The 13,341-nt window shown below is 44.3% G+C and overlaps 1 protein-coding gene across 1 annotated transcript in view; it reads left to right on the forward strand.

Annotated features, from left to right (window-relative positions):
• Window positions 1–13,341, forward strand: part of LOC127584172 (zinc finger matrin-type protein 4-like) — a 175,822-nt gene that overhangs the window by 133,826 nt on the left and 28,655 nt on the right. The window contains exon 6 of the mRNA XM_052040752.1: window positions 11,482–11,578. Within this exon, the coding sequence (XP_051896712.1) occupies window positions 11,482–11,578 (97 nt within the window). The remainder of the gene's footprint in view (window positions 1–11,481; window positions 11,579–13,341) is intronic.

Genomic DNA, 13,341 nt, shown 5'->3' on the forward strand with positions numbered 1-13,341 from the left:
AAGCCCTCACTGTAGAACGCAGTACAAGTAACAGACCCACAGTTCTGTAGACAACTGCCAATTAAGATAAGATAAGATCTTTATTAGTCACATGTACATCGAAACACACAGTGAAATGCATTTTTTGCGTAGCGTTCTGGGGGGCAGCCCGCAAGTGTCGCCACACTTCCGGCGCCACATAGCATGCCCACAATTTCCCAACCTGTACGTCTTTGGAATGTGGGAGGAAACCGGAGCACCCGGAGGAAACCCACACAGACATGGGGAGAACGTACAGACTCCTTACAGACAGCGGCGGGAATTGAACCTGGGTCGCTGGCACTCTAAAGCGTTACGCTAACCGCTACACTACCGTGCCTGCCCCAATCTCCATCAGTGCACCATGGTCAAGGCAAGGCCACCTTCTTTCTTTGGATTTGGGGTTCCCATGGGCATTCACCTCCCAATGCCACCATTCACCATTGTGTCAGAGATGAGAGATGCCCACTCCCTTCCCCAATCCACCTCCACTGAATCCAGTTCAGATCTGCTACCAGTGCAGCAGTTCCCATTGAGGACTGCTGCTTTAAGACCTTACATCATGGTGACAAACTGCGCAGGGATGTTCACGCTCTCAGTGTGACTGTTGAAATTGCCCAAGTTTGCTATGTGCAATTGCAGCGAATTTCAGGAGATGTGCTGCTCAGACACACAAATCCGTGCATGTTGAGTGATAAAGTACAGACCCTGTCAGAGACTGATGGGGTCTAATGGCAATGCTGTCTTAATAAAAATTTCCCACACTGCTTCTGACTGAAAAGTGAATTGAGTTCACTTGGGAAAAAAAAGAGTTAATTGTAACTCAGTACAACAGAAATACTTTTAACTATGATAAGTTCTAATTGGCTGATGTACCAATTTCTACTGAGTACAAATCGCCCTGCTACTTTGATTGTTAAGTATGGCTCTGTTATAATACAGACAGAAATTACTGGAAATACTCAGCAGGTCAGGCAGCATCTGTGAAATGAGAAGTAGAGTTAAAATTTCCAATGACTTTTCATTAGAACTGGTGATGTTAGATCATTGGCCTGAAAAGAGTCCTCAAACCCAAACGTTAACTCTGCACAGATGCTGCATGAAGTGCTGGATAGTTCCTCCATTTCTGGTTTAGTTTCAGATTCCCTGTATTATAAGTTAGTTTGCGATCAGATCACTAGAACACAAGCAAACAGAAGCAGGAGTAGGCCATTTGTCTGCCCCACCAGTCAATATGATCTTGTCTGATCTATGCCAGCCTCAACTCCTTTTCTGTGCCAGTTCCCCATAACACTGAATTCCTCGATCTTTCAAATACTTACCTATCTCTACCTAAAATATATCTAATGATCTGGCTGTGTGAGAGCTTCCTCTTTGAATCGTAGCAAGGCATTAATTTTCAACAGTGCAGAGGTGAGCAGCTAAGGGTTTCTATTTTCCATCTTTTGTCCTTTTCCAATCTGTTTCCATGCATCTTCCCACCTTGGAAATAGATTGATTTCCAGCACTGGTGGTAATGACAAGCACAGATGCCTCTAAAAATCCAGTCAACAGCCCACACTCACTTTTCACCTTGGCTCTGCCCTACCTACTCCAGGAAAAGCAAAATACTGCAGATGTTGCAAATACGAAGGAAAAACAAAATGCTGGAAACACCCAGCAAGGCAACTCAAAGATGACTTCATTTCCATCACCTAGCCCTTCCACACATAAATTGGTCAGGTTTTGGGGGAAAGGAGAGAAGGATGAACACACCCCACATGCAGAAAAGCTGAAAAATTAATAACTGACTATTTCACCTCCCCAGCTCAGCCAGCTTTCAAAGCTGTTAAAATTTATAAATGTTTCTGAATCAAAAATTTTGATACATGTTCAAAATTTTAATAAAAGAAAAAGGACACTCAAAATGTTTAAATAAGCTTTTTTACTTAAAGAAAAAAGAAATTACCTACTTCCCATGCAATCGTTACTCAAGATTCTCTGGAGTCCTAATGCCGGCTATATGGGAGAATGTCCCAATTTAAGTGCAACAGAATTACAGCCCATTGTTGGACTTTCAAAACCCATCAGTTTAAAAATGATATAAATTAAGCCGTTGAAGGGATTTGAAAAGAGATTTGGAAAGATTCTAAATAGACATTTGAAATTCAAAAGTCGTGCTATACAATTTCAAAAGTGTGTTACTTTTAAATTAACCTTGAGAAAAAATTTAAAATATTTGTCTAGAAATTCATTCCCCACCATTAGTGCTGTATAGGAGCAACAGTTTGCTCTACTTCTCCTCTGGATTGACATCAATCAGCACAAGTTCATGTTGTCTCTGTTCACATTCTTCAAGATAGCTGGGGCCCAAACACCAATCTCAGCGGTACCCCACTAGTCACAGCCTGCTAACCAGAGGAAGAGCCGGAAATTCCCACTCTTTGCCATCTGTCCATAATCCAATTCGCAATCCATGCCAATATATTATATCGCAATTTAAATTGATCAACCCTTGACCTATCTGGGACCTTATCTACAGTTTCTGAAAATAAAACACCAAATCCACTGGTTTCGTCCTATTTGTTCTACTGGCTATATCCTTAAATAATTCCAATAGATTAGTTAAACATGATACCCTTTTCATCAATCCAAGTTGACTCTGCCCAATCCTAGTAATCTTTTCTGGACGTTGTTATTACAACCTTCATGATAGATAGCGGTATCAAAAAACAAGAGGGCTTTGGTATAAGGTGAGAGGAAGGAACTTTAAAGGGGATTTGAGAGGAAAGTTTTTTTTTACACAGAAAGTGGTTGATATCTGGAATGCGCTGCCAGAGGTGGTGGTGGACTCAGATACTCACTACATTTAAGAGGCATTTAGGCAGACACTCAAATAGGCAGGGCACAGGAGGATACAGTCCTAATGCGGGCAAATGGGATTAGTGGAGGTGGGCAAAAAGGTCGGCATGGACGTGGTGGGCTGAAGGGCCTGTTTCTGTACTATACTACTCTGAGACTTCAGCAATTTTCCTACTAGTGACAGCCTTACAGCGGGTAGTTCCCTGTTTTCTAACTCCTTAAACACATTTGCCACCTTCCAGTCCACAGGAACCATGCCAGAAGCTATAGAATTATGACAGATGATGACTAATGTGTGTACAAACCCAATGCCAACTCTTCCGAAACTCGCAGATGTCGATCATTGAGTCCTTGGGATTTATCAAATTCCAGTCTTGTCAACTTTTCTAGTACTACTCTTCACCAGTACTAATTTCATTCAGGTGCTGCAAGTAAGTAGGAATACATATTAGAGGGAGGGGATACAAAGGTTGTATTGGTATTGGTTTATTATTGTCACTTGTACTGAGGTACAGTGGAAAACTTGTCTTGCATACCGGCTGGAGTGATAGAGGGGCCTTAGGAGAATGGGAGGGGTCACAGCAGACTTCGGGGTATGGCAGCTCAAAGGGATTGGCTTTAGCGCTGTAAGTACTGTTCACTGAACAAAAAGCAAGAACTATTTGGAAGGAAGAACAATTCATTACACAGTGCATTTACATTGGGTTATACAGAGTGCATTGACATAGTACAGGTAAACACAGGTTAAAAACCTATTTCTTGCTACAATTGACAGGGGCCAAGCAGTGTACACTTTCTGCCTCCTTGTTTAAGGGAGATACTCTTACCATGGAGGCAGTTCAGAAAAAGCTGAGAAGGTTGATTTCTGGAATGAAAACCTTGTTTCACGAAGAAAGGTCAAGCAAGTTGTGTGGTTTTACACAGCCTGGCAGGGAAGATGCTGAGGGGACTTTTCTTGAGGTGGAGGAACCGAGAACTGGGTGACATAGTTTCAGAATAACGGGTCACCCATATAAGATGAAGATGAGGAGGAATTTTTTCTCTCAGCGGGACCAGAATCTTCAGAATCTGTGACCCCAGGGACATGTAGAGTTCTTTATCATCAAGGGTAATGGGGAGAGGGTCTGGGAGTGTAGATGTCAAGGTCAGATCCGCCATGATCTCAGTGAATGGCAGAGCAGGTATACTCCTCCTGTTTCTGATGCTCCGTGGCTGAACCCACTGATTTGAGGCCAACTGATGAAGTTGAAGATGTGGTAGCTTCACACGAGCTGAGTGTAGAAGTTCCTGCTCTGGCCTCAGTAAACTCCAACAGAGGTGACCTTGCTCAACCATGGCAGTACTCTGCAGACATCCAGCAGAAATAAACACCAAACTGAACCAAAAATTACTCTCAAAATGTATTATTTGAAGTTCAAGCTGATCATAACTGACTAGGACGACTGCGTAAGCTGAGCTGCTGATGTTTACGATGGCATCCAAACCTCTGGCCTTGCTTGTCCTCACTACAAGACACCGCTAGAAAGTATACCCCGTTGTCCCTGATGCCTCATTTGTGGGGTAAGAGGCTTTGGAATTTCACTTGGTTCACACATTCTATCAGGTACATGTAATCAGTGGGGCCAGATTTTATTGTCCACCCCTAATAACCACCCCTTGAGCTTAGCAATTAGCCTTTTCAGAGGGTAATTACAAGTCCACATTTCAATGGGTCTGGAGTCACATATAAGTCAGAATAAAATATATTCACAAACCAGATGTACTTTTCCAACAGCCCAGTAATTTCATGCCCATTACCATTGCCAGCTGCTTATACCAGATTTATTTAAATTCAAGCAATTTAGCTACTTGAATATAATTTACCCAGCTGCTGGGGTGGGATGTGAACACAGCTCTGGACCTATAGTCCTGGCCTCCTGATGCTAGTTGGTGATGTAACCACCGCACCACCATACGGTGCAGAACAAAACAGAGGCAGATGGTCATTGTAGGAAATTAATAACAGAAAATCAGAGCAGGGGTAGGCCATTCAGCCCTTCGAGCCTGCTCTGCCATTCAAGCCTCATTCTCTATCTCAATACTACATTCCCACTCTCACCCCATGCCCTTTGATAGCTCTTGTCTAGGGATCTGTCTACTGAAATATATTCAAGGACATGGCCTCCACAGACTAATGTGGTAGGGAATTCCTCAGATTCACCACCCTCTGAGTGAGGAAATCTCTCATCTTAGCCCTAAATGTCTTATTCTGTATCCCGAGATTACCGTCAGGTTCTGAACTTCTCCAGGAAGGGGAGTCATCCTTCTCACATCCAGGCTGAAATTTGTATGTTTCAATGAAATCTCCTCTCATTTTCTGATGAATAAACTCCTGGCCTCTTCATACAACAATCCAGTCTGATGAACTATTAATTTCCTTCCTTATGGTCTGAAACCATTAGGGCTGCAATGTCGGTGCTACCACTGGGGGCAGCATTCCTGATCTAATGCGAGGAGGGATTAAAACAACATTCCTGTTCCTGATTGTTCAATCTTCCTGCTTTAGGAAGCCAGACCCAGGTTTGCCTGGGATACCTCAGTGGTCGAATGGTTTGTTTGACTCCAGTTGGTTGAAAAGAATTTGTTCATCTTCTTTTGGTATTTTGCGCAATCCCATTGGCCCAGATGGACCAATCAATGTCAAATAAACAGCAAAGGCAAACCACGCCCTGTGAACATGTTTACAATTGGATAATTGATGAGTAATGGAATTGTAATGGAAAATGCTGGGAATACTCAGCAGATCAGGCAGCATCTGTGGGAAACAAAAACGTTTTGGGTGCTTGATAGTCAGTGCAGACTCAGTGGGACAACGGGACAACTTCTGTGCTGTGTGACTCCGTGAGCATTCCCTAATAACAGAGCTGCTCTAACCTGAGAGAAATCTTTCACTCAAGCTCTTTTTTGAACCATTTGTGCTCCGAATTTCCTAGGCAGAATTTGTCCCCAGAAGTATGAGTGTGCCTAATGCATGATCGAAGTAGGCTTGACAATAGGGAGTGGCATAACACTTGGTGAGCCCCCTACTGCAACCTTAGCTGGGCCCAAGGACAGAGAGGCATTCCATTGTCTATGACGGAAAATGTACTTCCCGAACTGTGGCTGGATCTGTAGAGTTGGGAATGGGGGGTTGGGGGGGGGGTGGTTGTTGGTGTGAGGGACAGAGGATGAGATTTGACAGGTGCCTGTAGGGTGGGACAGGGGTGTCCTCAAGTATGATCAGGACTGGGGTATGGGGCTGGGTTGGAAGTGGTTGGGGGGGTTTTGTCTGCTGGAAGGAGGGGGGCATGGGCTTTGGGAGGCTGGAGTGATAGAGGGGCCTTGGGAGAATGGGAGGGGTCACGGCAGACATCGGGGTATGGCAGCTCAAAGGGATTGGCTTTAGCGCTGTAAGTACTGTTCACTCTGAACAAAAAGCAAGAACTATTTGGAAAGAAGAACAATTTAAAACACAGAGTTGGAAAAGCTCCGTCAAGTCCCCAGCAGACCTTGCTAAACAGCTATTGTATGGAGTTCTTCTTTAATTAACCTTCTTGGTGTCCTGTGGTGGTTACATGCAGTTTACAGTCTTTTAATTGGATTTTCATTATACCCTTTAATTGAGCATCATCAGCCCTGCTGAAGTGAGGGAGGAAAGTATAAGCAGATGTTAAATCAATGTAGGACAATTAGTTGTTTCAATTAAACCTTCACTATCGCTTTTCTTGGAATTTTTGAGCAGAAACATTTTAACCTCTTCATATAATTTGCTGTTGGGTAAAGGATGATTTAACTGCATCTTTCATGTAAAAATCAAGAGCCTTTACAGATTTGTCAGTGGGAAAGGACATTTACATGTGCGGAGGCAACACAGAAAGTTTTCTTCTTTTATTCTCAAGATGTGTCCTTTTAATTGTAATTGGTAATTTGTTTATTATTGTCACATGTGCCAAGAAACAGCGAAAAGCGTGTGTGCGTGCCATCCAGACAGCTCATTCTATACAGAAGTACATCGAGGCAGTGCAAAAGAAAAACAGTGTCACAGCTACAGAGAAAGTGCAGTGCAGGTAGACAAATAAAGTGCAAGGGCCACGACAAGGTAGATTGGGATATCAAGAGTTCATCTTTATCGTATGAGAGATCCGTTCAAGAGTCTTACAGAAGCTGTTCTTGAGCCTGGTGGTGCATGTTCTCAGGCTTTTGTATCTTCTGCCCAACAAGAGGGGGGAGAAGAGAGAGTGACCGGGGTGGGAGGGGGTCTTTGATTATGTTGGTAGATTCATGTGAAGTACTTCAATTTTTTACAGCCTCCTGAGGTGATTTGCCATCCTTACAACCCTTAGTATGAAAATTATAGACATGCAGAACCATTACAGCTCAGAAGGAGGTCAGTCAGCCCATTGAGTCCAAGCCCGCTCCCTGTGGAAAAGCCCTGTCAGTCCCATTTACCTGGGATGTCCCCTTAGCCCCCTGTATTATTCCCCTCAGGTACCACTCCATTTCCCTTTTGAAAGCCCTGATGCCACCATCCTTGCAGACTGTTTATTCCAGATCATAACCAGAAATATTTCCTCACACTGAGACAAAGGAGACTGCAGATGCTGGAACCTGGAACAAAAAACAGTCCTGATGAAGGGTCTTGGCCCGAAACGTCGACCATCCCTTTGCCTCCACAGATGGTGCCTGACCCACTGAGTTCTTCTAATGTTCTGTGTTTCCTCACATCTCTCTGTACCATTCATTAACTTGTGCCCAGTTTGGGGCCTACACAGTGTGATTCACTCTTGAAACCTCTCCTGCCTCTGAAACTTGTCTTTACCTTGACTTTACATTCCTTAAAACCTTTCTCTTTGAACAAGCCATTTGTTGCTGTTTCCTATTGTGGCTTGCTGCCAAATTTTGTTAAATTACACCCTTAGTAACACACCTCAGGGTGTTTTATAGCATTAAAGATGCTACATAAATGCTCAATGCTGTTGTCGGAGGTATAACATCTCAAGCACAACTGCCAGTCTAAAGGTTGCTCCCACTGATCTGAAGCGTTATTGCACAGGTGGGCGCATTTACAGCCTAAATGTCAGAAGACATTAGCTCTGGGACATTGGTGTTCGCTGGAGCCAAAATGATTTTGTAATATCTAAGAGACACTTATAGTTTGCAGTGAGTAAATTTGAAGCAATATTTCATTTAACACTGCTTTCAAATATTAATTATAACTTCAGTGGACCATCACAAGACAGATAGTATTTCTCAGGGAATAAAATCCACACATAAAATTTAATTAGCATGCATGATGCATTCTCTGTGTTAATGGAACTGTCCTAAGTAGCAGTTGGATTGTCACCTCCCTTTCACTGTGTGTCCTGTTCATTATCTTTCAATTACCAGCTCACAGTTTTGTCCCTCCAGTTACTCCCCTGACCTTGCCAACCCCAAGCCTGCTCGAGACTCTCCAGTCGACTGCTTCTCCACAGTGTTTCTCTGGGCTTCCAAGGCAGCCTGCTTTTGCAGATAAAATGTCCACAGAAGCTCAGCAAAGCACAAAAGCTGCTGTATCCTAGTGTAGCCTGAAGCTCTGTCCCAGAGATGTACTGCTGCATATATTGCACATCCTGATTAGACTCGGTATGAATTTTTGTTTGGTTAACTCTCACCTCGGTGAGGCTGACCTGTTTATAAAGGCAAACCATGACTGTTGATGTGATAATATTTTGTGCATGGAGGCAGCAGCATCCTGAGCGAGATCAACGTGTGTGCAGCCTGCTGATGCTCACGGTGCATTATCTCCACTCGCCCCCGGTGAATTCCCCAGATTCAGCAATACTGAAGCTCATTGCATATACTGACTTGAGAGAGCTTGATAGAGCTTGGCGCAACTTGAAGTAAGATTGTCCGCTTTGGTTTTCCGGCTGGGACTCCCAAAGCAAATGCTTTGCAAGGAGTGCAGGACTGAGGGAAGAAGTTCCATGCTAGCTTGCTCTGGAGGCAGCCGGATGAATACTCCTCCTTTGATAGGGCAGCGTCACGATGCCATTAAGCTGGAAAGAGTGCAGAGGAGGTTTACACAGAGGTGGTAGGTGTTTGGCACGCTGACCTTCATCAGTCAGGGCATTGAGCATAGGATGTTGTGTTGCTGTTGTGCAAGATGTCAGTGAGGCCACATTTGGAATGTTGCATTCAAATTTAGTCTCCCTGTTGTAGGAAAGATGCCATTTAGCTGAAAAGAGTGCAGAGGAGATTTACATGGATGCTGCCAGGACTTGAGGGACTGAGTTGTGGAGAGAGGTTGAGCAGGTTGGGACTTTATTCATTGGAGATAACAGAATGAGGGATGATCTTATGGAGGTGTATAAAATCGTGAGGGGCAGAGATAGGCTGAATGCACACAGTCCTTTTCCCAGGGTTGGGGAATCAAGAACTAGAGGGCACAGGGTTAGAGTGAGAGGGGAGAGATGTAATAGGAACCAGAGGGGCAACTTTTTCACCCAGTGGGTGGTCAGTACATGGAATGAGCTGCCAGAGGAAGTGGTTGAGGCAGGTATATTACCAACATTTAAAAGGCACTTGGACAGGTACACAGGCAGATAGGAAAGGTTCAGAGGGATGTGGGCGAAAGGCGGGCAAATGGGACTAGCTTAGATGGGAATCTTGGTTGGCATGGACCAGTTGGGCTGAAGGGCCTGTTTCCATGCTGTATGGGCCCAGGGCTGGACACAGTCACAATGTCCAACAAGACCAGCTGGCTGTGGTTTCAAGCAACAGTGACAACATGGTGTCAAGTGTAAACCAAAACAGCAGTGTTATAGACTTGCTGTGCCCACAGTACAATTAGCTCAGTGTATCAGCATTCCTAATGCAGGAACATCTCTGGCCACTGGTTCAGCACCAATGTCCTTATTAGGGGTGGCGCAGTGTTTAAGTTACTGGACTTGTAGTCCAGAGGGCGAGCAGTGGAAGGAGCTGAGTTCAAATCCCAACACTGGAGCTTTGGGAATTTATTTTAAAAAACTTGTCAAAGTCAAAATTGAGCTTATTATCTTATGGACAAGTACACGTATGCACGGGTGCAGTGATAAACTTCTTTGTAGCAGTTACACAACATTCACAAGGAAAACATAAATTATACAATATTATATGAGAAAGAACACAATTAGGACAAAAAAATGTCCATTGTAATGCAAAGTGGTCCCAGTGTTGCTGTACTGAGCAGTGATTAAGGTTGTGCTGGTTGGTTCGAGAACCGAATGGTTGAAGGGAAGTAGCTGTTCTTGAACCTGGTGGTGTGGGGACTTCAGGCTTCTGTACTTCCTGCCCGATGGTAGCTGCGAGACTATGGCACAGCCCAGATGGTGGGGATCTTTAATGATAGATGTTGTCTTCTTGAGGCAGCCCCTCCTGTAGATACTGGTAATCATAACTACAAATTGAGTGGATTATTGTAAAATCCCATTTACATGGAACATAGAACAGTACAGGCCCTTCAGCCCAGGATGTCTGTGCCAAGCACAATGCCAAATCAAACTTAATCTCTTCTGCTGGCACACAATCCATACCCCTGCATACCCTGCACGTTCATGTGTCTATCTAAAACACCACTGTCAGAGGAGATTTACAAGGATGCTGCCTGGAATGCGGAGCATGCCTTATGAAAGCAGGTTGAGGGAACTCGGCCTTTTCTCCCTGGAGAGACGGAGGATGAGGGGGGACCTGATAGAGGTGTATAAGATGATGAGAGGTATTGATAGGGTAGATAGAGGCTTTTCCCCAGGGCTGAATTGGTGGCCACAAGAGGACATAGGTTTAAGGTGCTGGGGAGTAGATATAGAGGAGATGTCAGGGGTATGTTTTTCACTCAGAGAGTGGTGAGTGCATGGAATGGGCTGCCGGAAATGGTGGTGGAGGCGGATACGATAGGGTCTTTCAAGAGACTGTTAGATAGGTACATGGAGCTGAGTAAAATAGAGGGCTATGGGTAAGCCTAGTAATTTCTCGGGTAGGGACATGTTCGGCACAGCTTTGTGGGCCAAAGGGCCTGAATTGTGCTGTAGTTTTACTATGTTCTATGTTCTATATCAGTTTCCACGTCTACTATTGTCCTACAGGGGAGGATACCTGCCATCTTTATCCTACCTGAACTGGCCTATAGGTGACTCCAGGCCCACAACCATGCGTATGAATCTTAAATAGCCGAGCAGGTTCAAGGGCAAAGAGGAGTGGGCAATAAATTCTGGGCTTGCAGTAATGCCCAGCTCTTGAAGTATGAATGAGTAAACAAAAGCGATGGATTTCCCACGCAGCGTGGAGAGGGGCTCGAGGAGTTCACAAACAGTTCAGCCCAGGACGGAACTGGTCCATTGGGTCGTTTCGAATGGATGTTCCAACCAGGGATTGGGAAAGATGGGGGTGGTGGAAATCGCTGGCTTGTACTTCTCACTGTACAAAGTTCCACACCAGGAAAATCTCTCCAACATTGCTTCGTTTGTGGAAATATTGGGGTGGCGGATCTTGTGTGATATTCTGGGAAAGCCGAGCGGAAGAAGTGAAAGTTGGAATGTCTCAATCCTCACCTTGGCAATGCTTTGATTCAGCTGTCTTCTCTTACAGCACTAAAACGCAGTTACACCTGTAGTTTGTGTCATGTGGTCCTGAATTCCATAGAACAATACCACGCACATCTCCAGGGGTCCAAACATCAGACCAAGTAAGTAGTATTTTTTATCTTCACTCTTCCTCCCCCAGACCTGTACACATGGTCACTGCTGGCACTGGGGATGGGGCTGTTCCTATGAGGAGATGACGAGGATAGAGCAAGAGGTGGCGCAGCTAGTAAAGCAGCCGCCTCGTAGCGACAGAGACCTGGGTTCAATCCTGACCTCCGGTGTTGTGTGGGTGGAGTGTGCACGCTCTCCCACTGACCCCGTGACCTCCGACCAACAAATCCAGGAACGCACTGCCAGGGGGAAGTTGTAGAAGCAGGTACGACAGCAACATTAAAGAGGTATTTAGACAGACAGATAAACAGGCAGGGGATAGGCATGTTCTCCCTGTGACTGCGTGGGTTTCCCCTGGGTGCTTCAGTTTCCTCCCACATCCCAAAGGCGTGTGGGTTAGCCGGCTAGATTGCCCCCAATGTGTAGGTGAGTGGTAGAATCTGGGGGGAGTTGATGAGAATGTGAGAATTTTAAAAAATGGTATTAATATAAATGTGACATTCAGTGCAGACTCAGTAGGGCGAAGGGCCTGTTTCCGTGCTGTACCTCTCCGTGGTTCTAAGTCATTTTCGGACCAAGGGAATCGGAGGATGTGGATTGGATGGTAAAGTGGATGAGGCATAGGGTCTTCCATGCTTGTGCTTGACTGGGGGAGAAGGCTCAGGGGTTGTAGGGCTGTCTCCTATTTCTGTCACATTCTGTCATTGCCCTATGTTGACCCCAGCCTCAATCACATTAAAAAAAACACTGCCAGGAAAATAACACTGCTTTAAAAATCCCAGGAATAAGATGCACGTTTCTGTGCTCAAGTTCTTTTCCAATCTTTTTATTAAGTTTCAAGTTAATTTCAAATTAATATGCATAAGATTAGTGATTATACACATAGTACGAAGAGATCAGGATAGCAATAATGACAGTTAATATATACACTCACAGGGAGTAAAATATATAATCTGAACCTCCCAATCTCTTACTAAGTGAACATGATACAAAAGAATTTGAAAAGAAATTGTATGAAAAGAGAACCCCCAAATTAGAAAAAATAATAAGAAACAAAAGTAAGCCAAAAACTTCAAAACAAAAAGCTGGACTGATATTTCTTCAGTTAAAAAAAAACACCATTATGTCGTTAGCTCTGCTTCTCTATATTCAAAGGTTATTGAAAGGGATTGTGAAGTTCTAGTTCGTCCAACAACCTTTTCCCTAACTCATTCTTGTGGAAGCTTCGCTGCACTTCATTCTCAGCTGAATGTCCACTAAACTGACCCAGTGACTTTTGAACATTGACATTGGAACCGATAGGTCAGGGGTTCGACACAGAAGGTGGTCTTCTCCTTGGAATAAAGGTGGACAAGATCGCGACTAGTTTAGACAAGGCAAACAAATGCAAGGAAGTTGGTCCCATTTACAGATGGTACCAGGACCAGGAGCCCCAGATTTAAAGTGAGGAGCAATAGATATGACAGGTACATGGGGACAAGCTTCTTTTACACAGAGAGCGGTTGTGATCTGGAACTCATTACCTGTAGGTGAAATCCACTAGAGTTTTCGAAAGGGAATTGGATTGGTACTTGAATAATTTGCTCTACAATGGGGAAAGAGCAAGGGGAGTGGTCTACCAGGAGCCAGCATTGACTCGATGGCCCAAATGGCCTCTTTCTGTATACAACGATTCTATTGTTTTACAGTATATAAAGTTTACCCTGAACAGAAATAGAAATTAACTGTCTCCTTAAGGATCACTAAATGGTTA

The sequence above is a fragment of the Pristis pectinata genome, chromosome 29 (genome assembly GCF_009764475.1).
Source record: "Pristis pectinata isolate sPriPec2 chromosome 29, sPriPec2.1.pri, whole genome shotgun sequence".
In the NCBI taxonomy this organism is placed as follows: domain Eukaryota; kingdom Metazoa; phylum Chordata; class Chondrichthyes; order Rhinopristiformes; family Pristidae; genus Pristis; species Pristis pectinata.